The 27,281-nt window shown below is 41.7% G+C and overlaps 1 protein-coding gene across 1 annotated transcript in view; it reads left to right on the top strand.

The window, feature by feature from the left end:
* The first annotated feature begins 351 nt into the window (after positions 1-351).
* Positions 352-27,281, top strand: part of Cpd (carboxypeptidase D) — a 65,470-nt gene continuing 38,540 nt past the window's right edge. The window contains exons 1-2 of the mRNA XM_036195399.1: positions 352-1,185; positions 7,191-7,438. Of these exons, the coding sequence (XP_036051292.1) occupies positions 428-1,185; positions 7,191-7,438 (1,006 nt within the window). The 5' untranslated portion in view covers positions 352-427. The remainder of the gene's footprint in view (positions 1,186-7,190; positions 7,439-27,281) is intronic.

Raw genomic sequence — 27,281 nt, 5'->3', positions numbered from 1 at the left:
TAAAGCGTTAAAGCCTAGCTGAGGAACGCGGCAACAAAGAAGGGGTAAAAAGCTCTCAGAGGAAAAGGGGTAAGAATTTCAGGGGAGAAGCTACAAAGGAGAGACTGGGCGAAAAGAGAAGCCGGAGAGCAGATGTAGAAGAGGAAATAAGGAGGCGGGGAAGACAGAGAAGAGAACCTTGGTGAAAGAAGAGAGAGTGACAATGTAAGTCCCTAGGGCCTGGAGTGGAGAAGGCACGCCCAGAGGGAAATCGACCGCTTTAAGGAAGGCCCCGCCCCCTAGCGTGACGTCCAGACATTGCGGGCCACGATTGGCTGAGGCCGGAGGGCGGGATGCAGTTGCTAGGCGCGGAGGGGATCCGGCGGGCTGCGGCCGCCCGGAGTGCGGAGCCGCTGGAGCGGAGCGGTGTTAGCCGCGCTGCTGGAAGATGGCGAGCGGCCGGGATGAGCGGCCGCCCTGGCGGCTGGGTCGCCTGCAGCTGCTGCCGTTGCCACCGCCGCTGCTGCTGCTGCTGCTGCCGCTGCTGCTACTGAGGAGTTCGGCCCAGGCCGCGCACATCAAGAAGGCTGAGGCGACCACGACGACCGTCGCCGGCTCCGAGGCGGCCGAAGGCCAGTTCGACCACTACTACCACGAAGCGGCACTGGGCGAGGCGCTGGAGGCGGCGGCGGCCGCGGGGCCGCCGGGCCTGGCGCGTCTCTTCAGCATCGGCAGCTCGGTGGAGGGCCGGCCGCTGTGGGTGCTGCGCCTCACGGCCGGCCTGGGGCCGCCGCCCACCGCCGCCGCCTCGGGGCTGGACGCCGCAGGACCGCTGCTGCCGGGCCGGCCGCAGGTGAAGCTGGTAGGCAACATGCACGGCGACGAGACGGTGTCGCGCCAGGTGCTGGTCTACCTGGCCCGTGAGCTGGCGTCGGGCTACCGCCGTGGGGACCCGCGCCTGGTCCGCCTGCTCAACACCACCGACGTGTATTTGCTGCCCAGCCTGAACCCTGATGGCTTTGAGCGCTCCCGGGAGGGCGACTGCGGCCTCGGCGACAGCGGCCCGCCCGGGACCAGTGGCCGCTACAACAGCCGAGGCCGCGACCTCAACCGCAGCTTCCCGGACCAGTTCAGCACCGGCAAGCCCCCTTCCCTAGATGAGGTGCCGGAGGTGCGCGCCCTTATCGACTGGATCCGCAAGAACAAGTGAGTGTTGCCTGACCCTCCTCTCGCACACGCGCCAAGTCTTCAAGGGCAGGAGGGAGGCTGATCCCGACACCCAGTAGGCGCTCAAACAATGCTTGCCAGCCTAAGGGATCGGGGGTCGCGGGGGGGGGGCAGTCAGGCTGGAGGGTGACACCCTGTAACAGGAACGAAGGGCAATGCATCCTAATCTTGCTAATTGTCAAGAAGCCTGCCTGGGGCTGTCATTTGTGCAGGGCATAGCTTGGGGGGAGACTTTCTGTCATTCCCTATTTTTGAAGGATCATCGTATAGGAGCGCTGGGTAAGATTTTAAGGATTCTTAAGTTAGCACCGTCATTATGAGGCTAAGCTGTCGATGTCATCACTAGAAACACTGTGGCAAGCACTTTCTGTGACTGCATTATATCACTTGATGTTGACCACAACCGGGCGACCTAGACACCACTCACATCCTCTAGACACCACTCATACTCCTGTTTTGCATACGGGGAAATTGAGGGGCAAACTGGGTGTCTAGACTCGGGTATTCTAAGCCTGGTTGCTCAGTGCTCCGAAGCCAGGGAGACAGAATGTCGCTCAGAAATAGCAAATGACACCCCCAGCACTTCTCTGACATTGGACAGAAGCCGATTTTTTCCTGCCTTTATTTCTGATTCTGCTTAGGGGAGAATGGAATAAGGGGAAACTCCCACAGGTAAGAACTGCTTCGTTTCTGATGTCAGTTGTGCACCTTCTTATTGGGGGCAGCCCAACTAATCATTTACATTGACAACATTTAAGCATTGTGTGGGATTTTAAAACTTAAGAACTAGAAGGACCTTCAGAAATTAGTATGTAACAAGAGCATATTATAAACATATATATGAGGCATTTACTCAGTTAAAACTTTACAGAAACTGTTCCCCCTGACAAAATGTGCATGAGCTGCAATGGTAAGGACCGTCTTTTGTGGGAGAGGTAGCAGAGAGGAAGAGAAAGGAGGAATAAAGGAAGATGGTACTTAACCCCCGATGGAATCTGAAGTGAAGAACGTGCCTCTTTCTCAAGCATCAGCGTTGCCAGCATATTCCCACATCATGTCTTCAGAAGGCTTTTGAAGGCTGTAGTTACGACCTTTGTGTTTTGAGTTAAAGGTTTTTTTTTTTTTTTGGACTGGTGGATGAGGTAAAGGTAAAAATGAACAAAGACATTTCTCTGTGAGACTTGGAATCCTTTCTTATGTAGCCCAGGATGGCCATGGACTGGCTCCTGCTTCTGCTGTGGCTGGGATTCCAGGCATGTGCCACCACCCTTGGTTTACCCCATGCCTGTGGTTGAACTTGAGGCTTCGTGCATGCCAGCAAGCACTGCACCAACTGAGCCACATACTACCCTCCTGAGATATCTTTTTTAAGATTGCAGTCATATGCTATGAGGTCTAGAAAATCTGTGGACATTATGATGGTTCCAAATGTTTTGGTCATCCACTTTCCACTTTACTAGTGGTTAGAAGGTCCCTTGTAGATACTTAATTTGTTTACATGTTCTAGGACGATTTCCTTTCCCTGACCGTGTCAGGTCTCTGAACATCTATATAAATTTGATTTTGATATAATACTTACTGTCAGAAGCTATAGTGAGCAGGGCTTTTTATTTTATGTTTTGTTGTTGTTTTGAGACAGGGTCTCACTATGTAGTTTTGGCTGGCCTGAAATTCACAGCATGACCAGGCTGACCTCAGACTCACAGAGATACTCTTGCCTCTGCTGGAATTAAGGGTGCTTGTCATTGCCAGCCTGGGCCTTTTTGAGAAACTGTGTCTGCTGCGCTGTTTCCATTGCTTGGGTTTAACGTGTCTCATCAGTACCCTTGCAGGGATTTTTGTTTTCCGTTGTTCTGTGGCCAACATGCAGAATTTCCTTTGGGATACGTTACCTTGAGGCTATACTGAAAGTCTCAAGCCAAAAATTCACTGTTAACTCTTCCAAATGAGCAGTATTATTTAATGATCATGAGTTATGTCATGGTCTTGTTAGGTCATTGAAAGGAGCGTGTGAGGTTTTTAAAGTTCATGGAGTTGATTGGTATTACACAGTCACTTTGCCTGTAGCAGTGGTTTGGATACTCTAGTCACTCCCAGATTTTGTTGTTTTCAGATGTAACTCACTCTAATCAAAAAGGAAAATTCATTCATAGTCTCAGTCTTAAAAATTAACTCAAATACATATTCATTAATGGTTAATCAATAACAAAGAATGTTGATTAAATAAAATTAAAAACACAATTAGAGATTGATGGATGGGAAGGATATTAAAAAGAAAAACACAGACATTAGTCTATATGAGAAAACTACTTTTTTTTTATTTTTGTGGTTTTTAGACAGGGTTTCACTGTGTAGTCCTGGGTGTCCTGAAAGTCACTGTAGACCAGGCTGGCCTCGAACTCACAGAGATCCTCCTGCCTCTGCTTCCCGAGTGCTGGGATTAAAGGCCTGTGCCACCACTGCCTAGCAAGATTCTTATTTCCCCCCCCCCCCCCAGCAGACCCAGGGCCTTGTGCTTGCTAGGCAAGCGCTCTACCACTGAGCTAAATCCCCAACCCCAAGATTCTTATTTTTAATATCATATATTTAGTAACTTTTAAGAATCTTATAATACTGAAGCCAGGCTTGAGAAACACTTAGGATGTGAATGGAAGTCTTTCAAATCGGATTGGAATTGATATACAAAGCTGCTTTGACAAAGATACTAAAGAGTAGTTTTACAGCTACTGTGAGAGGTATTGCTTTGTTTTGAAATTGGCTTCAGAAGAGTGACATTGCAGCTTAAAGCTATGTAATTAGAATTCAGAAAATCAAATTTAATCACTCTCAGAGATTACTAATGTTTCCCTGTTATAAAAGTAGTTGAATTGTCAGGTTCTCTTTGTGATCTTTCTGAGAAGTGTTGCAAGAAATGTTGAACGAAATGATCTCTCATTTCGTAGAGTTTTAACTTTAAATATAAGAAGTAATACACCCCTCTTACACGGAATATTCAGAGCCTTTTTGTTGTTCATCATGTATTCTTAGTGCCTACAATAGTATTCAGCTCATAGTTAATACTTAAAAAAAAAAAAAAAGCTTGTTGCTAAATGAAGTGCCTGAACCTTTTGATAGTCTTCCCAAAGTAAGTAGAGGGGGGAAAAATACTTGAGTTGTTTTAGAAATACAACCAGACAGTAAATAGTTAATACATTAGCAGGGGGCGGGTCAGCTAGGAAAGGGTTGAAAGCTGGAGTGTGACCTTCATTGTTGTTTCTCTGTTATTCTATCACTCAAGAAATGGCAGTGGAAGTGGAGCAGAATGAAAATCTGTATGGCAGTTGTTCTCTTACCAGGATGCTAGATAGCGTCCAAGAAAGCATGTTTATTGAGAAGCTAGCACGCAGTAGTTATCCTCAGTGTTCCATGTGTGTTGTCTCCAGTAGTTAAAACAATTCTGAGAGGTAGGTAGAATATTCCCATTTTATAGATGAGATAGAAATTGGGATTTAGAGGCAATGACTCTGATCATATTGCTATTGAACAACAGCTCAGGGAGACATTGGCCCAGCTCCAAAGTTTGTACTAATCTAATGCCACTACAGCAAACAGTGTTCTCTGGTGTCTGGAAGGCAGCTAATAAGAACTGTATTCATTTTAAACTAATTGCCTTTATTTTCAATTGTTGTCTTAATCCTTACTGGCTAAGTTCTTTCTCCTGTTATAATTTTCATTGTTTGTTCACCTCAGAGATGGTACCGATCATGCCTAAAGTAGCCTTTCAGATTACAATATGATAATTTTAGTTTTCTTTCATGCATGTAGAGAGAAATGTTTAGACTCTCTAAAGGTCTGTTTATTTCAACTACAAGTAAGTGGGTGCAGGAAAATTCTAGTTAAAATGCAAAGAGAAAGAATTTAATTTCTATTTGTAGTAACGGTTTAAACTGTTACGTAAGGGAAAGATGTACAAATAGAATGTATGCCTTTATTTTTAGTTTTCTCCACTAAAGGAGCTCTTGTGATTTTTCTGCATCTATAAATTTGACTGCATAAGTGGTTCATTCAGACATAGAAATGAGGCTGGGCTGTAGCTCAGTGTTAGGATGTGTGGCTAATGTGAACATGGAGTTTGATCCCCAGAACCCACTCCCACCCCAAGTAGAAACTTTTTTTTTTTTTTTTTTTTTTTAAACAGAAGCGGCATGTCTGTCAGTTTCTCATTCAGTCAGAAGTCTTGTTGTAGCAGAGGGTGGCTCTGCTGTGCTGGATTCGTTTTCTCTGAAGGAGGCTCACTGTATCATGTGCTGCTCTTCCTTTCTTTCTTTGTTTCTTCCTTCCTTCCTTCCTTCCTTCCTTTCTTTCCTCTTTCTTTCTTTCTCTCTTTCTTTCGTTCTTTCTTTCCTTCCTTCTTTTCTTCTTTCTTTCTTTTCAGCTTTGAAAATATAATTTGGTTTTAGGATTTTGTGAAACTGAAGTCATATAAGATACATTGTGTTTTAAATTAGATACCTTATTCTAAAATTTTTCTTTGGGCAGTAAGTATACAAAACATAATGCTATTAACTCATCTCCTGTATTCAACAAGCATTTATTATATTAGCCACTTTTCCTACAAAACTGACACATTGTGAAACATAAGTTCGAGATTACACTATATGAAACTGTCACTTTTGTTTTTAGGAGGAGAAAAGGTTGAATTCTGGCAAGTTCCTGAAGGTCAATCTAATTAATGAACTTGAAATTCCTCATGTGAGACACTTAGTTAATGCTGTATTATTCAGGAGCATGTTCAATGATGGAAAACCCTGTAAAGTACTGTGCAAAGTGTGTTGTTGGAGGTGTTTGCTCTTTTGGTCTTTTGGGGGGCCTGCCAACAAAGCTCCCAAATAAATTGCACACGGAGGCTTATTCTTACTTATCAATGTCCAGCCTTAGCTTGTTCTAGCTTGCTTTACTTAACTTATTCCGACTACCTTTTGCCTCTGGGCTTTTCCTGTTCTCTAACTTCTGTAAATCTTACTCTTTCTCCATGGCTTGCTGTGTGTGTGGCTGGGTAGCTGGGCACTGAAGTCCTCCTCCTTCTCTGTCTCCTCCTTGATCTTAGAGTCCTCCTCCCAGATTTCTCCTATATATCCTCCCTGCCTGCCAGCCCTGCCTATCCTTTCTCCTGCACTGCTTTTGGCCAGTTCTTTATGAGACCATCAGGTGTTTTAGACAGGCACAGTAACACAGCTTCACAGTGTTAAACAAATGCAACACAAACAAAAGTAGCACACCTTAAAATAATACTCTACTATAAAAGTGGAATGTGCCGGGCGGTGGTGGCACACGCCTTTAATCCCAGCACTCGGGAGGCAGAGCCAGGCGGATCTCTGTGAGTTTGAGGCCAGCCTGGTCTACTAAGTGAGTTCCAGGAAAGGCACAAAGCTACACAAAGAAACCCTGTCTCGGGGGGGGGGGGGGGGGGGGAGTGGAATGTACTTGAAATGTTAAAGCAGCTTTATTTATTTATTGGTTGCTGGAGATCAAACCCAGGGCTTGCTTATGCATGCTAGGCAAGTACTCAGCCACTAAGCTATATCTTTAGTTCTGAAATTTTAAGTAACTTTTTGTATTTATTTATGGGGGGGATGCACATGCCAAATGTGCATGTGGAGGTCAGAAGACAACTTGTGGGACTCAGTTCTCTCCTTCTACTATTGTGGGCCCAAGGGATTAAAAGAAGGGCTCCAGGCTTGGTGGCAGCCACCCACTGAGTTATCTTGCCAGCCCCAAGATAAGTATTCATTTGTGGAGGATGGAGTCAGTGTTAACCACATGCCTAGCATGTGCCAAGGCCTTGGGTTCATCTTCAGGACTGAGTGAATGAATGAATAAATTTAAAAAAAAGAATGAAGAAAGAAAAAATGAGTTTATTTATGAAATATCATGTGGAATTTTTAAATGCTTGGTATTTTCTGTATCTTTTAAAGGTGATATGTAATTTGATTGTGTTTTCAAAGGTTTGTGCTTTCTGGAAATCTGCATGGTGGCTCAGTGGTAGCAAGCTATCCTTTTGATGATTCTCCCAAGCATACGACCACTGGAATCTATAGCAAAACCTCCGATGATGAAGTCTTTAGATACTTGGCCAAAGCTTATGCTTCTAACCACCCTATAATGAAAACCGGTGAACCCCACTGTCCGGGAGAGGAAGACGAGACTTTCAAAGATGGCATCACAAACGGTGCACACTGGTATGATGTGGAAGGTATGCAAAGCACTGAAACTGCTCTATTTGCCCTCTGTTGGCTTAGCTTTCTTTTGTATATTCTGAATACAAGACAAAAGTGTGGCATTTCAATTTTGAAAATATTATTTCTTTGCATTTTTGAAATTTCCAAAACTACAGTAAAATTAAAAGATGACCACAGACACATGTATTCATCCTTCATTTAAATTCATCCATTGTTCTCTTTTGCCATATGCTTTACCTCCCCACCTACATATGCCCGCACATGCAATCTTTTGCCAGACCATCCAGAACTAGGCTGCTGACGAAGTATCTCAGTTCCTCAGCACTGCTTTACCAGCACAGACTTTGTTCTGTCATGCACCATTACCATGACTGAGAAATCAATCACTAGTAACCCAGTACTCTCATCCACAGGCTGCTTGCAGCTCATTCCCCTTCTTGTCTCCAACCATCCTCTGTAGCTCCTTTTCCTCCAAGATCTGCTTAAGGCTCAGCCATTGCATCTGATCTTGTAAAGAGTCCAGGCTGGGATTAGCAAGTTGGCCCAGTGCCCAGTGGATAAAGGCTTCTGCCAACAAGCCTAACACCTTGGGTTAGGTCCTTAGGACCCACATAGTAGAAGGAGAAAACCAACTCCACCAAATTCACTGTTGTGTGCATATATCTACACACACACACACACACACACACACACACACACACACAGAGGAATAAATGTAATGGTAATGAAAAGGGGAAAAAGTCCAAGTTGCTGTCCTCTAGAACATTTCAGTTTTCAGGTTTGTCACTTTCCATATTATAATTCAACTCCAGTTTCCCAGTAAAATCATTATAGAGACCATATCACATGTCAGGAGACATAGAAAGTCAAGTTATGTGTCTAAGTTGTTGAGTTAGTACAGTGACCACCAGTCTCATCTTTTACATAAAGATACATTTGGTGTTGTAGGGTGATCATGGAATTCCTGCTTACTCTTTAATATCTTATATAAATCTCAGAAAATTTGCCATTTTGGGTTGTTTTCCATGCATGTGGGTGTGCTTTCTTGTTATTTTTTGTGGTGCTGGGAATCAAACTCCAGGAGCCCATGCAACCTAGACAAGTACTTCAGCACGGAACTGCTTGTCAGTCCAAGCTGCCCAGCTTCTATTGTTGTTGGGCTTGAGGCGGTCTCATGTGGCTCAGACTGGCCTGGAACGCTGTATCGTCTCACCTCTCACCTTCTAAGCACTGAGTTACAAGGTTACACCATGATGTCTGGCCAGTTTTCTAGGTATAAGACTCCAGTGTTAGTAACAACATTCACAGTATTATATACAACCTTTACTGTCTATTTTCAAATACTCCATCACTGCAGACACTCTGTAATGACTCGGTAATAATCCCCATTATTCCCTTTCCTTAGTGGCAGGGAACTGCTGATCTCTTCTATCTCTGTGAATTTGCCTATTGTAGATGTTTCACATGACTGAAGTCATAAACTATTTGTACTTGGCATCTAGTGCGCTTCACTTAATGTTCTCAGAATCCATCCATCCTGTAGCATGTACCAGAACATCATTTCTTTCTATAGTTAAAGAATATTATCTCTATAGAATATATGCATGTGTGCACAGATATGTAATAGGTTTTGTCTAGTCATTCTCTTAATGGCACTGACTCATTTCTACTTAGCATTATGAGTAATGCTGTAGTGAACACTATTGTATGCATCCTAGTTTTCAATTCTTGGTGTATATGACTAGGAGTGGGATTGCTGGGTCATGTATTAGTTCTTTAGTTTTTAAGGGGACATCAGACTATTTTCCATAGTAGCCATACCATTTATTTTCCTAGCAGAAATATATGAGGGCTCCTATTTTTCATAGGATATTATTTTAACAGAATTATAAAGGTCTGGGTAGATGGCTCAGTGGATAAAATGCTTATGGAACAAATGTGAGGACTGGAGTTCAGATATCCAGAACCCACAAAAACCTATAAGGGCACCTTGGCCCAGAGCTCCAGAGACATAGAAGGGATCCCTCGGGCTCGCTAGGCTAGTTGAATTGGGTTCAACAAGAGACCCTGCCTCAGTAAATAAACTGGTCAGTGATTAAAGAGGACACCGATGTCAATCTCTGGTCTTCACACACATAAGCATGCATGTACACCCACCATCATATGTACCCGTATGCATGTCCATCTGCAAACATGTGGATGTACACCCCCTTCTCTGTCTCTGAAAAAGTTATTAAAGAAGCTTGAATTGTTTGCCTTTCTGTAAAAGTCATGAAAGTGGGGCTAGAGAGATGGCTCACCAGGTAAGAGCACTTGCTGCTTGCTCCTCCAGAGGTTTGATTTCTAGTCCCCATGTGGCAGCTCACAACTTTCCACACCTGTCTAACTCCCATTCCAGGGGATGTGTAGTCCTCTTCTGACCTCCATGTGCACCTGATACTCACGGTGTGCAGACATACATGCAGGCAAAATACCTATACTCATGAAAGGGAAATTAACAAAATTAAAACTCATGAAAGTAGCTATTATCTTAAAATCTTCAGTATACTTTGATATAGTAAAGCATAGACATAGAATATTTGATTAAGAATATGCAGAAGTGGGTCTAGGAAGATGACTCAGCAAGGGGACCAGAGTTCAAATCCTCAGCGCCCACATAAAAGCCCTGCATGGCCAAGTGTGCCTGTGACCTATCCTTGACAGACAGAGGCAGGAAGATCCTGGAAACATAACTGAAAAGGTGAACTTCAGGTTCAGGAAGAGACCTACTGTGGAGAGCTAGAGAGGAAGGTACTTGACATTCTCCTCTGTCTTCCTCATTCATGTCCATGGGTGTGTACACCCTCTCTTCATACATACAGGGACATACATCATACCCGAACATAAGCAACATGCAGAAGAAGCTGGGCATGGTGGCACACATGTAATCCCAGCACTCAGAGACCAAGAGAGCAGGATTACAAGTCTGAGGCTAGCATGAGCTACACAGTCAGACTATCTAAAAAAAAATCTTCAAATAGTAAGCAGAAGGGACAGTTGAACCCATGGTGAGATGTTTGGTGTTCTTTTCCTTCCTACCAGCATTGTCATTATAAAATATCCTATGACATATCTGTTAACACACCTTTATTTAAGCCTGTCCTGGAACTCACCATGTAGCCCAGGCTGGCTTCAAACTCTCAGAGATCTATCTGTCTCTGCCTCCCAAGTGCTGGGATCAAAGTTGTGTGCTGCTATCATGCCTGGTTAATTACTTCTTTACTTTGTGTATCCATGTGCATATCCTGAAAAATGAGTCATAAGTTTGAGGGCTGAATTTCCTGCTCCCTGCCCCCCATAGTTTTTATCCATATTTTATGTGTAATAAACATCCAGAAAAAGGCTTGAAATATTTAGAAGGTAAACTTTGCTCTCATTAAAGTTAGACATGATTTGAAAACCACTGAAACTTTTGATAAGGGGCATACTTTAATGTGCAATGGGATAAAAGATAATTTACCGTATCTTTTTGGGAAAAAAAATAACTCTAATCTAAAAGGTTAAAAAATAATTCCTAATTGACCTAATTGATTGAAAAATATACTAAAACATACACTTTGATAAATAGCCATTCTGACTTCAGAGAAAAGAAGTGTACTTTGCTACATAGTCACAGTTTATTTGATTAAACCGGTTATTAAATTTTTCTGTTTCTTCCTACATCTGATGAAGCTGAGCTTTGTTGCTGCCATTGTTCATTGTTTTGGGAGCATTCACTTCATTCTTATTTGAGCTGAACAGTCAGATGTGCTGTGTTGTTTCCACAGTAGCTAGCTTCTCTTCCTGCCAGAGCAACAGCTCCTTAAAGAGAAAGGTGTGCTGGCTCCAGTAGCTTGAACAGGGCAAAACCATCTTGTTTATCTCATGGAAGACTGCAGGGAGATGTTGTAAACCCGTTAATGGGAATATTTTCAAAGCCGATGACCTGGAATGATTTTGCTAATATTCCATGTGATATATTTATGAATTCCTGCTCAAAGAAGTGTAGATGTCTGGAGCTGAAAATGAATATAATGATATAGTTCAAGTTCTTTTTGCTTCATAGAAATTCAGGAAGTAAGAGATGAAATAACTTACAGTCTACTTATTCACTTAGCAAATGGTTCTGACTACCTGCCACGTTTCATATCTTGCATTATGTGTTAGGGACACAGTAAGAACAGGGCAGAAACAGTTGCTACCTGGGAGGCTCAGATAGCAGATAGTGTTGGAGGGAGTGGTTTTTCCACTGCCCACCTTCACCTTCCTTGCTAAGGCTGACTCAAATATCTAGCTGCCCATGTGCAGTCCTTGCTTCTCTCAAGCCCACCGGATCCAGTTAGGGAATGGCTGTCCTAATAGCCTGTGAATAGTCACACTCACCGGCCAAAGCCTGGTGATGGCTAGCCAGGAAGTCACTTTTAGACAGCATCGTGCTGAGTTCTATGCCTTGTGCATACCTTTTCTCACTTTTCCTTTGAACCCTTAAGTGTTTGTTAGCAGCATTTTGCCACTGAGTTATATCCCAAGCCCTCTTTTGAAGTTTTGTATTTTTTTAAGATTTATTTTTATTTTACGTGTTTGCTTGCTTGTATATATGTGCACCACATATATGCCTCGTGCCTGAAGAGGCCAAAGAGTGAGTTGGATCTCCTGGAGCTAGAGTTATAGACAGTTGTAGGTACTGGGAACTCAACAGCAAATGCTCCTGACCACCTCTAGCCACCTCTCTAGCCTCTAAATTTTATTTTGAAACAGGCTTTCACTAAATTGCCCAGGCTGGCATTGAACTTGATCCTCCTGCCTCAGCCATCTGAGTGTTTAAAGACATAAAAATTAGCTGATGGTTTAGTCTGTACTTTCCAAATCATATTTAATGAAACTGGACTGTAGTTTAGGTCACCTTTTAAAGACTTTCTGTCTTTAAGGACTATGGAGATAACGTGAGCCCCTGGATTTTATGTAGAAATGCTGGATGTGGTGGTATGTGGGAAGACAGAGACAGAAGGGTTCTCAGGGCTGGTGGGGCAGCCATTCTAGCTCTGTGTGTGCATGTGTATGAGAGATTAGTTGATCTTGAACATGTTAAGGGATTCTTTAACCCTCAATTCCTATGTATAAAATAAAGATAAAACTATATAATCTACTTCATAGGAATATGAGGTTTGACGGAGAACTATTTTTAAGCACTTAGCTTTGCATCATCAATCACTGAAACTACTTATCTCTGCTAGAGTTTCCACTTCATCAAGGCAAGACTTCTGTTTTATTTGGCTTTCTATTCCCATGACTTAAAATCATGCCTGATATATAGAAGGCAAACAGTACATCTTTTGTGAATTGTTGAATAAACAAATTCTTGTTATCACAAAAAATGGGTACATAGTTGTTTAAAATATTAGATACATGAACTTTGTACTGAAAATTCATAAAAATATTATTCCTCCCCTGAGAAAATAAGTTTGCTTTATGGTAGGTTACTGTGGTTTTTAAATTTTCACTAATATCTTGTAGTATGAAATATGTTTAAGTTTTCAAATATTATGTGTACGCCTATTTGTATGTACAAAAGCGCTGTTGCCCATGGAGGCCAGAGAGTGTCTAGTCCCCCTAGTCCCCTGAGCTGGTGTTATCGGTGGTTGTGAGCTGCCTGGCATGGATGCTGGGAACCAAACTGGGGTCCTTACAAAGAGCAATATCTACTGTTAGCCACTGAGTATCTTTCCAGTCCCCTTTTTGGTTGCTTATATGCATTTCATCTGTGGGTATACATGTTAAAACCTTTATTTTAAACTTAATAAAACAGTGGTGGTGGTGCACACATTTAATCCAAGCACTTGGGAGGTAGAGGCAGGTGGATCTCTGTGAGTTCCAGCCTAGACTAAAGAGCAGGTTCCAGGACAGCCAAGGCTACACAAAGAAACCCTGTCTCAAAAAAAAACCAACAACAAACAAACAAAAACCCTTTATGAAACAATGCTTAAATGTAGGGCTAGAGATATAGCTTAATGGTAGAGCATTTATGTAGCACACAGCAGGACTTTGGTTCTGCTGCAAAAAACATAACTATCACTGCAGAGAACTGATAACTGATTTACCATTGTCATATATATGGTATTATTTCCTCTAGTCTGTTCTGTTTCATTTTATTTTAAAAGGTTAGTAACATGTCTTACAATCCAGTAATGGGCAATGGCCTGCATTTGAAACAGCTCTGCTCTTGATCTCTGCTGCCATAGAACTGAAATACTCTCAATTTTTTCTAACAGGAACAAAACACCTTATAATTTTTATGTGATAACTTCTTTTTCCTTTTTGTCCTGGCATGTTTATTTACTTCACTTGTAGTCATTTATAGTGAAGACTGAGCTACAACTTACTGTGGGTTGCTTTCTCCATAATTTGAATGATTATGGAGACAGGAAATTAGTCAGAAATATAGCCACCAGCCTCATGTGTTCACAAGTCTATGAATACTGTTACTAGTTAGGACAGCTGCTGTAATGCTTTATATTTATGGGGTTTTGTCTTGTTTCTTAAGCCGTTGCTAACATGGAGCTGAACCTTTTCAAACTGGCAATTATTTGGAAGAAGGAAACATTCTGTTGATTTATCTAACCTTCTTCCCTCTTTTTATAATTTTCGCAGAGTTATGAAATGTGAGCATATAGCACATCACATAACCACAGCAGCCCTATGTAAGTGTGAGCTCCTTTGATCATGTGGACATCATTCTTCCTCTAAAATGGCTATTACGTTGAGCAGCATGTGCTCTAAATACTGGAGTGCACTTGCTTGAAATAGCTTGCTGCTGTGAAGAGAAGAACACAGAGTTTTGTATCTCATTAAATAGGGCATATACCAGAAAACTGGGATCTAAAGCAAGGAATTAAATAAGCAATGCATAATTGAAAAAAAAAAACCCACAGTTTTGATACTAATAAAAGATGAATCCTTAGCCAGGCAGTGGTGGTGCGCACCTGTAATCCCAGTGCTCAGGAGGCAGAGGCAGGAGGAGCTCTGTGAGTTCCAGGCCAGCCTGGTCTACAGAGCAAGATCCAGGACAGCAAAAGCTGTTACAAAGAGAAACTCTGTCTCAAAAAACCACCACCACCAACAACAACAAAAGATAAGTCCTTGAGGATGGTGGGAGTTTAAATTGTGTTCCGGTAACGGTTAGATCATGCAGACCAGTAGAAACCCTGTCTCAAAAAACCACCACCACCACCAACAACAACAACAAAAGATAAGTCCTTGAGGATGGTGGGAGTTTAAATTGTGTTCCGGTAACAGTTAGATCATGCAGACCAGTGGATCTAGAGAGCATAGACAGACCAGTGCAACCTGAAGAGCCAGCGCCTGCAGAGAACTGCTTCACAGCTAGTTTCCTGACCTCCATTTACTAATGAGCTACAGCTGTAGGGCTGGGAAAGCTGGGTCTGGGTCTGGGTCTAGGAAGTGTTACTTGTTTTCTAAAACTATGTAGTCAACAAACAACACATGAAGGCAATCTTAAAGGGTTCTTCTGGCCCTGCTGGTTTCACATTTCAGTAGGATCAGGTCTGAACCTACTTAGTCAGCCGTCTCCTGCCTTTCCTGTGCACCAGACTCCTTGTCCTTCCTGGGCAAATAAGGACCTTTCCAGGTCACTGCACCTCTAGAAAGCCTCCCATGCAGTAACTCAACTCTCCTGCCTTCCCAGAACACCTTCTTCTTTCTAAATCATGAATGTAAATCTTGTGCACTTGTGTTAGGAAGGTTGGTACTGCCCATTTCAGAGTTACCTTTGTTTAACATGCAGAAAGGGACAGAGTCTAGAGGAAAGGATCCTAGGGAGAGTTTTTATTGTTATTTGGAATGTGATCTCTTGACGCTAAGGGCTTTATCTACAAGAATATGAGGAAAGGAAAAGGGAATTTGAGAGGCATAAGAAATTGTACGAGAATGAGCCAGGTGGTGGCGGTGGCGGTGGTGGCGGTGGCGGCGGCTCACACCTTTAATCCCAGCACTCGGGAGGCAGAGGCAGGTAGATCTCTGTGAGTTTGAAGCCAGCCTGGTCTACAGAGTGAGTTCCAGGACAGGCTCCAAAGCTACACAGGGAAATCCTGTCTTGAAAAACCAAACCAAACCAAAACAAACAAACAAACAAAAAAACGAAATTGTGCGAGAAGAATCAAAAGACTAGCCACTGGTTACATGTCAAGGAGAACTCACAGAAAAGACACCCCCACCCCGACCTTGCTGTGGGAGAAGAGGGGCAGCAGAGGTAGTACTTAGTGATCCAGTCCCATGTGCCAATGGAACTGTTAAGAAACAGTTTCTAGAGCATGGGTGGGAGCAAAGTGAAGAGGCTCAGGCTTGTGAGACATGTGAAAGCCATATGTCAGTCCACGGTTTTGAAAATTGAATTGATACTGTTTCCTAGCATAATTTAATTGATTAGAGTCAAAATCCAACTAGAACATAGTTGAACAGATGGGTAACTTTTCACCTCCTGAGTGAAAACATGTGTAGTATTTTATACCGGAAGTTTTCTTGAAGGAATGCTGACAATTCAGACATGAATTCTGAGCCTGTTCATGTTTCACAAGTACGATTGATAGTGAGATGTGTCTTATAAAGTGCTTTTGGTCTGACCTCATCTCGTACATTAAAGACCTGGTTGAATTTGTCTCCTTTTTCTTTCTCCGCTTTAGTCTGAGTGCTACCTAATGTAAAAGGAAAGAAAAAGGTGAAACCACATTTGAACAGAACAGTTGCTTCTACTTGAGTTATGAGTTTGCTTTTGTGAGCTGTAGTTCACCCTAGTCTATAGTCTGACCTTTAGGCTCAGCACGCTTGTGTACTTTGTAACGTGATGATGGGCTCAGGAGAGAGCCAGATATGCTGGTAGGTTCATGTCCCAGGTTTTCAGAGTTCATGTTTACGAAGTAGATGTTTTCAGTCCATGATCTCTTTTCTGTGTAATTCAGATGATCGGGAATAATTTTAGAAGGATAAATACAATTCAGAGATGTGAGAGTGTTGACCAATGGGAACCGAGAACAGGCAGACAGGACTGTGTAATTAGTTTTGTTCTGTAGAATTAAATCATTAGCAAATATATATCTAGTGGGAGCGGTGAGGAAACGGAAGTTACCAGGGCACAAAGAACAAGTTCAGATAGGAATTAGATAACTTGAATTTAGAGATTTAAAATTGGAGGAGGGGGGTTGGGGATTTAGCTCAGTGGTAGAGCACTTGCCTAGCAAGCGCAAGGCCCTGGGTTCCATTACCAGCTCAAAAGTAAAAAAAAAATAATAATAAAAAATAAAATAAAATTGGGGGGATTTTTTTTTAACGCCAATTTGTACTTTCCACTCTTTTGGTTCCGTGTTTCCCCTTAAACTTTTTAATGAATGTCATGTTTATGAACTTTTTAAAAGTGTCTTGGGGAATGCAGAATTATCATTTATTGTACATAGAGAAATTAACAGAAATTGAAATTGTGGCAATTTCTTACTGCCTTTTGAAACACTAAGAAGTCTGTCCTTATCTGAAGTTATGCTTTCCCAAGCTTCAGTTCCTGGCTATCAATCATAATCTGAAAGTCTTAAATGGAAAATTTTAGACATAAGCAATTCACAAGCTTTAAATTATGTACTGCTCTGCATCGCACGATGAATCTTACATCATTCTGCTTGTGTCTTGCCTGGGACATGACTCATCCCTTTGATGAGAATATCCACTGTGTGTATGCTACCTGCCCAGTAGTCTCGCTGTTCACAGGGCTTTTCAAATGTTGTAGTGCTCCAGTCAAGCAGTGCTCACACAGTAGCTCAGCACTGTCTGGCGTCACATCACTCCTCACGAGAGAAATGAGTGTGTTCCAGTAAGACATGAGGAGACAGTGCATTCCTGTGACCTTCAGTGTGGTATATTGTTATACTTGTTTATCAGTTGTTAGCCTCTTCTAGTACCTAACTTAAAATCCAACAGGTACTGTAAGGGAGTAACAACAACTGGTACAATAAAACAAGCACACTCTTCTGGGATGTTCCTTAAGCCTTGGAGGAGGGGAAAGTTGTTCCGGCTTTTTGTTGTTGTTGGGTTTGTTGTTGTTGTTGTTGTTGGCCAGCTGGTTTTTCTAGGCAGGGTTTCTCTGAGTAGTCTTGGCCGTCCTGGAACTCAGGACATAGACCAGGTTGAACTCAGCAATCTGCCTGCCTCTCCAAGTGCTGGGATTAAAGGTGGGTGCCACCATGCCCAGCTTGACAGTTGCTGTTTTTTAACAGGGACACTTTACTGTATTCTTTCCGTTAGCTTTCTGCTTGAGGTGGAAGAGTAAATTGATAGTGTCTTATAAAAAGTTGACTGTATTGAAGTCTCTCTCTCCTCTTTAAAGCCAGATCTCTGTGCTAAAATCAATAACAGGGACTCGTTCTGTCATAGAGGTGAAATGAGTATCTTAAAGCACATGAAGGGGAGTTGTGAGACAGAGTAATGGTACGAGTAGGTAATCTGATCAGAACCTTTAGCTACTGTAGCATTAATAATGGTATTTGTTGTAGCACTGGACAGATTCTAATAATTACTTTGGAGGCTGGAGAGATGGCTCAGTGGTTAAGAGGACTGGCTGCTCTTCCAGAGGACTTGGGTTTGGTTCCCAACACCCACATGGCAGCTCTCAAGTCCCTATAACTTCAGTTCCAGGGCATTGAACACCTTCCTCTGTCCTCTGTGAGCATTTGCATGCATGTGATGCACATACAGATAAGCAGACACTCATATACCACATAAATTTTTAAAAATTTAAGTTTCAAAAATAAATAGTTGAAAATCAATGCAATAAGGGGTTGGTAGACGGCTCAGAGTTTAAGAGCACTGGCTGCTCTTCCAGAAGATCCAAGTTTCATTCCCAGCAGCCACATGGTGGCTCACACCTGTCTATAACTCCTGTTCCAGGGTATCTGACCCCCTCTTCCCTCTGTGGATTTGATCATCAGTGCCACAAAAATTCATAAATTGTAAGCTGTTGCTTTTTTTTTTTTTTTTTTTTTTTTTCAGTTTAGTGTGAACAAATTGAAGATCATTGGCTTGGCTAGCTCCCTAAGAGATTAACTGATCACAGAAGCTTGCTTATTTACAACTATTAATAAGACAAATAGCAGATCCTTCTACTATTATTAAGGTGTTTTATTGCCTTGAGGTATGCTTATAGCTGAATATTTTACTCTCCAAATTAAATTTTTCTTTGCCTGTATAAGATGTTATTGTGAAGTCTGACATTTCTCCCTTATGTTGAGCCAAATTACATATTAGCCTAAAAAAATAAGTAAATGTCTCAACTGAATTCGGCAGTGGCTGCTGTGGCAATGTCAGATCTATTTACACATCAATGGTTGCTTCCTGTTACAGTGAAAGCTAGCATTGTGTGGATCAGTATTGTGTTGACAAAAGAAAATCAAGACAACAGACCCAAGCCAACTACTTATGTTTCTCACAATTACTTATGAGATCTTTGACATTTAGTATCAGAAAACAAATGTTAAATTTAATATAGATGTCAACTGATGCCTACTTGTGGTAACTCACAAAAAACTCTTAAATTATTCATGTCAGACAGTATCTCCATTTGTTTCTAGATAATTTTAGAAGAAAAGTTCTAAATTATGAATTGAAGCTGGTGACAAAAACCTTTTTGATTTTCTAAAGGTAGGATAGCTTTTGTGTTGTTTTTGCCTTGTGAAATAAATTTGCTTGATAAATCACCAGTTTTAGAAAAATGTAGATTAAAGTACGTAACCCAATCCATGAATTACCTCCTGAAGGTAGTTCAGTCAGTTCTTAAGGGAAATGTGCTTTACTTTTATGAGACTTTTTTAATCAAGAAAAAGATACTTTTTTTAGACCTCTTACTGGTTTCTACACTTCCATCATGGCCAGAGAACATACTGGGCAGGATTTCACTTCCTTAAACCTGTGTTTGTTTCATGACCAGGATGTGGTGTATCTGATGACCGATTATACATGTTTGAAAAGCATGTGTGCTCTGCTGCTGTTAGGTGGGGACAGTGTAATGAGCCTTTAGACCAGGTTAGTCCCCAGTGCTGTGGCGCTCTGTCCTCTGCTGCCCCTGTCCCTTGCTTGTGTTGATGACTGAGAGAATGCCAGTTTGCAACTATAACCCTTCCTGGGTTTACCAGTTCTTCTTTCCTGGATTTTGAAGGCCTGTTTTGAATACTTGTACAGTTAGGGCTATAATGTCTTAGTGAAGTGGCCCTTTTGTCATTATATAATCTTATTCCTCACAGTTTTTATTTCTCTGAGTTAATATATCAGACTTCATTTTTTTCTTATTTCTTTTGTTTTCTTTCTCCCCTGTCTCCCTCCCTTCCTCCCCTCTTCTCTTCCCCTCCCTTTCTTTCTCCCCCTCCTTCTGCTCATCCCTGTGGTGCTAGGAATTTATCCTAAGACCCTGCACATGCTAATCAAGCACTCTTCTAGTGACCTAATATCCCAAGCCCTTCATCTCTTTTTAAATGTGTCTACATGGTATCTATTTTTCCAGGGTTTTTTGTTTGTTTGTTTGTTTGTTTGTTTTGGTTTTTTTTTTGTTTGTTTCTACTTTTAACTTATCTATGCTGTATATATGAAGTGATCTGATCTCCAACACTAAATGAATGAACCTAGGTTATGGGTTGCCAGGTGTTACTGTTGCTTTTATTCTGTTTTGTTTGTAACATTTACATTGAATGTATAATGGCTGGTAGGTTTGGAGTTAAATTTTAATAATTTTCCTATTATGCCTCTGGTTTTGAGAGCTTGGGGTAAAGCTATATTTTGAGATAGAATGTTTTTATGTAGCTCAGGATGGCTTTAAATTTATGATCCTCCTGCCTCAGCATCCTAGTTTGCTTTAGCAAACTAGTTTTTTTTGTGTGTATGTCTACTGGGAACTGAACCCAACCAGGGCCTTGTGCCTGCTAGGCCTAGCCCTTGGTGTTTAAACACAGGGTGTCACTAGAAGTCCCTGACTGGCCTTCTGAGTGCTGGAATTACAGTATATGCCACTCCACCTGGCTAAAAATAGTTTCTATAGTTACCCAGATAGTTACAGCTACTGCTTTTTATTTGTTCTCTACATCCAGGTGTTATTTCTCTTTTATCTGAGGAACTTTCTGGTTAATTTATATTAAGGTCAGTTTGGTTGTGGTAGGTTCTCTGCTTCTCTCTTAATGGTTATCTGTTCTATCTTTCTTCCTGGAGGATCTTTTTTATTGGCTATAAAACCCCAGGTTATGGGTTGCCAGGTGTTATTGGTGGTTTTGTTGGCCTTTTTTTAGCACTTTAAAATGTTTGCCTCATGTCACCTGGCCTCTGTAGTTTCTTTTGAGAAAGCCACAGTCATTTAAACTTATCTTTCCTGATCATTCCAGAATTCTCCCTGCATTGTTGCTGTCTGTCTACTTTCAGGGATTATTTTGTGTTTGTTTTTTAGAAGTTTAAGAATAGATTTTTATTTTTTGACCTTTGTCAAGTTTGTGAAGTGTTTGGCCATTGTTCCTTCAATTTCCTTTCTTTGCTTTCTCAAAGCAACAGTGCTTAAGCCCCTTATCATTGTCCATAAAATGCCCTCCCTCCTTCCTTCCTTCTCTCCCTTCTTTCCTTCTTCTTGTTCTTAAACTTTTTATGGTAAAATTGTTGTTTGCTTGTTCTAGCAGGAAATGGCTTCATTAGATTCAACTGTAAGTTCTGACCTGCCTTAGGTGGAGTGTGACCCCAGTCTCAGTTCAGTTTTCAAAGGCTGTGTGGTGCTGTCGAGATCTGTCCTCTTACTTACTTACTTACTTACTTATTTTTAATCTTTTATTTATTTTTGGTTTTTTGAGACAGGATTTCTGTGTGTAGCCTTGGCTATCCTGGAACTTGCTCTGTAGACCAGGCTGTCTTCGAACTCACAGAAATCTTCCTGCCTCTGCTTCCCAAGTGCTGGATTTAAAGGTGTGCGCCACTACCACCTGGCTCTTACTTTTAATTTTTTAAAGATTTCATTTAACTTCATTTTATGTATATGAGTATTTTACCTGCCTGGATGTAAGTGCACCCCAGTTTGTGCAGTGCCTGTGGAAGGCAGAAGGGGTTGTCAGACCCTTTGGAACTGGAGTTACAGCCCAGTGAGCTGGGAACTGAACCTAGGTCCACTGAAAGAGCAATGAGTGCTCCTCTTAACCAAAAGTCATCTTACAGTGTGTTTCACTGCCCTCTCCTGTAATTAAAGTGTGGGTTGGGGCTGGAGAGATGGCACAGTGGTTGAGAGCAGTGGCTGCTCTTCCAGAGGTCCTGAGTTCAGTTCCCAGCAACCACATGGTGGCTCACAACCATCTGTTGTGGGATCTGATGCCCTCTTCTGGCATAAAAGGATATATGCAGATAGAGCACTCATACATAAATAATTTTTAAAAGTGTGGTTTTGGCCATATTTATAATGAATTATAGTTATTAAATTTCACCTATGCAAAGGACAAATTCATATTAATTTTGCTCTCACATTGTTATTTTTGTATTCTCTGTTTTACTTCTTCAACCAGGCTAGCCTTTGGCTAGTAGTATATTTATTTTTATAATAATGTATTTAATCTCTTATACATAGTTGCCATTGTATTGTCATCAGTAATGTTAAATGAAATAAGCCAGTCATAAGGATGTAGCTGAAAAAAAAAATCTTAGAAAATAGAATGGTAGCTGCCAAGAGCCTAGGAGAGAAGAAAAAAGAGAGTTGTTCACTGGGCTCAAAGTTTCAGTTTTGTAAGATGAAGTTCTAGAGATCTGTCACACAGCAACACAGATATTGTTATTCTCTGATTGATTGCTATTACAAGATAGCCAAGGCTTAACAAGGAAAAGTGGATTATTTAGCTTATGTTTTTAGAGACTCTGCTGGATAATCTTAATTATAATCTGCTTGGACTGAGAAATACCTAGGAAAGGATTAGGAAAGCACACTTTTAGGTCTATCTGGGATGTATTTCCAGTATTGATTATAGTAGGAGAATTCTAACCTAATGAATGGATTTGTAATCTGGTGACATTATTAGAAGGTGGTAAGAAATTGGAGGTAGGGCCTTGTTGGAGGAGGTAGGATCTTGTTAGTTGAGGTAGGATCTTGTTGGAGAAGGTAGAGTCTTGTTGGAGGAGGTTGGGTCTTGTTGGAGGAGATAGAGTGTTGTTGGAGGAGATAGGGTCTTGTTAGAGGAGGTAGGGTCTTGTGGGAGGATGTGGGGTCTTGTTAGATGAGATAGGGTCTTGTTGGGCGAGGTAGGGTCTTGTTGGAGGAGGAAGGGTCTTGTTGGAGGAGGTCAGGCCTTGAGGTAATGCCTTTCAGGACTACATCTCACCCTGTCCTCTTCTTGTACTCCCTATCAATATTTCCTGATCACCATGAAGTGAAGAGCTCACTCTGCCACTCCCACCGCCCTGATGTTCTTTCTGTCCAAGCACCTGAGCCCACACAACCCTGAACTGAACTTGAAACTGTGAGGCCAAATAAATGATTCTCCACTAGACTGTTCTCAGACACTGTGGTCACTGTTATGAAGAAGTAACTAACACAGGCCAAAAGCTCCAGTCAGACCGGTCCATCAGTGGCCTCTGGTGAGGGTCCTCTAGACTAGATTGTGATAAGGCAGAAAAATAAAAAGAGAACCAGCCACATGCAGAGGAGAGCAAGGTGATGATGGCCTGCTTTGTAACGACTCTTTTTGAGAATGGACTGGGACTCCTTCAGAACTCTATTAGTCCCTCCCAAGGACAGTGCCCCAGGGACCTTATTACTTTTTGTGAGACTTTATCTCTTGAAGGCTCAGTCACTATAACCTCACCACACTGTAGACTAAGCTTCCAGAACATGAGCTGGGGGACAAGCCATATCCAAACAATGGCAGCACTTAACATTATTGTAATATGCCCTTAATTATGATTATGGCACTAATTTTATCTTATGAATATATTAACAGAATAAGACCAAGATGATAACTTTTCAATAGTTTCTATTGTACTTAAGATAAAATTCTAAACTTATTGTCCTCATTATCAAAGCTCTGTGCAATCCTATATTGCTAACATTGCTCAACCTCATTTTGAACCATTTCTCTTTTGTCAGTATAGAACCACGGCAGCCATTTTTCCCTTTCCCTAAAGTGACAAGTCTCTTCTCTGTGACTTTTACCTAGCTGGTTCTATCTTGTTTTCCTATTTTGGCTCAGTAGTGTGTGTTAGTTTTCTTGTTGATGTGATGAAGTAATAGACAGAAGCAACTTAAAGGGAGGATTTCTTTGGACTCTCTCATGCACTCCATGATGGCAGAGAAGGCATGGGCTAGTCACACTGTCTGTAGTCAGGAAATAGTGAGAGGTGAAGCTGCTGCTGCTCATGTTCAGGGTGAGTCTTACCCACCTCAGTTAATCCTCCCTGGAAAGCCCCTCACAGGCATGCCCAAAGGGTGTCTACTATGTGATTCCAAATGAAGATTAACCATCATGAAGGCCCTCCTCACAACAGTGTTTTCCTGGTCACCCAGCATCCACTGTCACCAGCCTCTGGCTGTCACATATAGTGAGAAATCCACAGAGTCTGCTTAAATGGCAAAGGAATTCATTAAGGGAGAAAAACTCACTATACAAAACAAAATTGTCGTAGGTTCTGTAACGCTGTTCCAGTCGCCTATCTCAGTCCCACATCCATGAGGGAGCAAAAAGAGGATACCCATGTGCATCTCAGGTCCTAAGGGTTGCCATGAGGCCACACCTCAGGGGCATGTACTTCAAGGTCATAGGCAGGTAGAACAGTTACCTGTTGTATCTCTAGGGGTGGCACTTCAAGGTCATAGATAGAATAGCTACCCACTACAGTCACATCATACTTGAACTCTGTACACCACTCCTCACTATTTGATACTTTTCATATTTGTCTAAAAATGTAAGTTATCTTGGTGTAGACCTTGTCTTTTCATAACTATATTACCCTGTACTTAGAACAAGGCCTGCCATGAGTGAGTTAACTTCCTAGTCTTCAATGACTATGTCTCTTTTTTAAATTTTTTTAAAATTTTTTGGTTTTTCAAGAGAGGGTTTCTCCATGTAGTTTTGATGCCTGTCCTAGAACTCACTCTGTAGACCAGGCCTCAAACTCACAGAGATCTGCCTGGCTCTGCCTCCCAAGTTCTGGGATCAAAGGCGTGTGCCACCACCTGGCCTCAATGACTATGTCATAGTTAGGGTTTCTGTTGCTGTGAAGAGACACCATAACCACAGCATCTCTTATAAAAGAAGATATTTAATTGAGAGGGCTCACTTACAGTTCAGAGGCACAGTCTATTATCATCATGGCAGGGAGTATGGCAGCATGTAGGCAGACATGGTGCTGGAGAAGTAGCTGAGAGTCCTAATCTTGTAGGCAACAGGAAGTGGTCTGAGAGACTGGGCAGCATCTTGAGCATATACAAGACCTCAAAGCCTGCCTCCACAGTGACACACCTCCAACAAGACCACGCCTACTCCAACAAGGCCATACCTCCTAATAGTGCCACTCCCTTTGGGGGCCATTTTCTTTCAGACCACCATTTCTTGAGAAAGTTGTACTCCATTACTAAAGCTTAAATTTGAATTTTAAAATGCTTTCCTGGATGTTTCTATCTCAGTGCCCTGCCGATACTTCAAACTCAGGTTTAGCCTGCTCCAAACTTGTTGTCACACCCCTCCAACCACTCTGCCAAGCTCTGTCTGTAGTTCAACTGTCAGGCCTGAGGTCCTTTCTGATTCTCTTCTCTCCAACACCTCCCACTATTCAGCAGACTCTGTCAGTATTTCATCTTACATCCTTCCCATCCAGTTGCCACCACCTTTAGGTCAAATCACCGTTGACTTGAACCATTGTTAAAAGTGCCAAAATAGGCTGTTCATCTTCCCTGCCTTCTTCTCTAGTGTTTCTTCTCCTCTTTTTCTCTCCCTATTCCTCTTTTCTGGACCATCAGACCTTCCATTTCTGATGCCACTTTTCTGTTCAAAACAAGCAAAACAGTCTTGTAGTGCAGCCTCTATTCCCCAGGTCCTTTAGACCTGCTCCCTCTCCAGCCTGATCTCTCACAGGATTCCCATGTTCCTGTTCATCTTGTAGCTTACTAGTCAATAGCTACTGCTTAACCAACATACGCCAGACCCTACCCCGAAGTTTATAATTCCACTTTCACTGATTCCTCTGATATTGCAAGATTCCTTTTCTGACTCAGTTACCCATCTTTCTCTGAGACCTAACTAGAAAAACTGCAACAACAAAAAACCTCCCAAGAAGCCTTTTAGGTCTCTCCTCAATACTAAAATTGAAACTACCAGCATAGACCCATAATCTCTCCATTGCTGTTTTTTTTTTTAATTATGGCAAAATATGTACATAATATAAAAATAACCACTTTTGTAGGCAGCTGTTTCCCTGTCCTGACTACCTGCTCCCAAATAATCAACATGGAGATTTAAGATTATTTATAAATGCTCAATGGTTAGCTCAGGCTTGTTACTAGCTAACGTTTACACTTAAGTTAACCCATATTTCTTATTTATGCTGTCATGTGGCTTGGTACCTTTCTCAGTATAACATACCCATCTTGCTTCTCTGCATCTGCTGGCGGCTCCTTGGACTCTGCCCTTCTTTCTTCCAGCATTTTCAGTTTGGCTGGCTGTCCCACCTATACTTTTTGCCTGGCTACTGGCCAGTCAGCATTTTATTAAGCCAATTCAAGTGACAAATCTTTACAATGTGCTAAGGGAGTATTCCATAGCACATTTTAATAATTTTAGGTGTGCAGCTTATTGGCATTAGGTATATTCACATTGTTGTGTAGCCATCATGTGACCTGTATAATCATGCTTATATTTCTTTTTTATGGCTATAGTTGTCACCTCTAGATTATAAACAAAGACTTGGCCTCTGCTGGGGATCTAATTGAGCAGAGGTGTACTTATCTATTCATGTAGGTTCATCCCCTAGTACCTCAAAATAATTTAAAAATAAAATAAATGTGAAACTCTATGCTTTGTATGCTAGCCTTAAAATTAATTTTAAAAACTCACCCTTGTTTACAAGCATTTGATTAACATGGATGGGCATGAGTGTATTGATAGCTTCCTTTATGTGTCTTGAGAGCAGATTGCATATGTCCAGTTTCATTCTTTGTATTTCTTCTTCTAACTGGCTTTTGTTGGAGTTACAAAACTCTGATTCTATTTAATGTTCTTTGCTCAGTTTCTTTTATTATGAGTTTTATAATCTAAGACAGTATTTCTCAATCATCCTTCCTATGCTGTGGCCCTTTAATGCAGTTCCTCATGTTGTGGTGACCCCAACCATAAAATTATTTCTTTCATTTCATGATTTTAATTTTGTTATGGTTATGAGTCATAATATAAATAAGTATCTGATATGCAGGGTATCTGATATCCAACCCAGGTCTAAGATGTACCAAGAGTTAGCGAAAGATAACCCTCAAAATGCACATTTGTATTTTGTATTGTCAGGGGGTAGAGCCAAGATCTCTAGGGACAGTTGAGAGAGGATGCCTTCTTTGTCTGGAACAGGTACCTAGAAGGATTTTGGTGAGTTCTAGGTATTGACTCAGCAAATTTGGGCTTTGGGGTATCTTTCTCAGGGATAGTGGAAATGACTCAAGTCAGGGCCTGTTTCACATGCAAAAAAGGGTGGGAGGCTTCTGGTTCTATGCGTATTTGCCTACCCACATTTTAGGAGCAAGGTGAGCTTATAGGGAGTTATGCCACCCTCCTTTGCCACTCTTTATTTCATCCTCCTAAA

The sequence above is a fragment of the Onychomys torridus genome, chromosome 8 (assembly GCF_903995425.1).
Source record: "Onychomys torridus chromosome 8, mOncTor1.1, whole genome shotgun sequence".
NCBI classification, from domain to species: Eukaryota; Metazoa; Chordata; class Mammalia; order Rodentia; family Cricetidae; genus Onychomys; species Onychomys torridus.
This window is presented reverse-complemented; position numbering and strand designations above follow the sequence as displayed.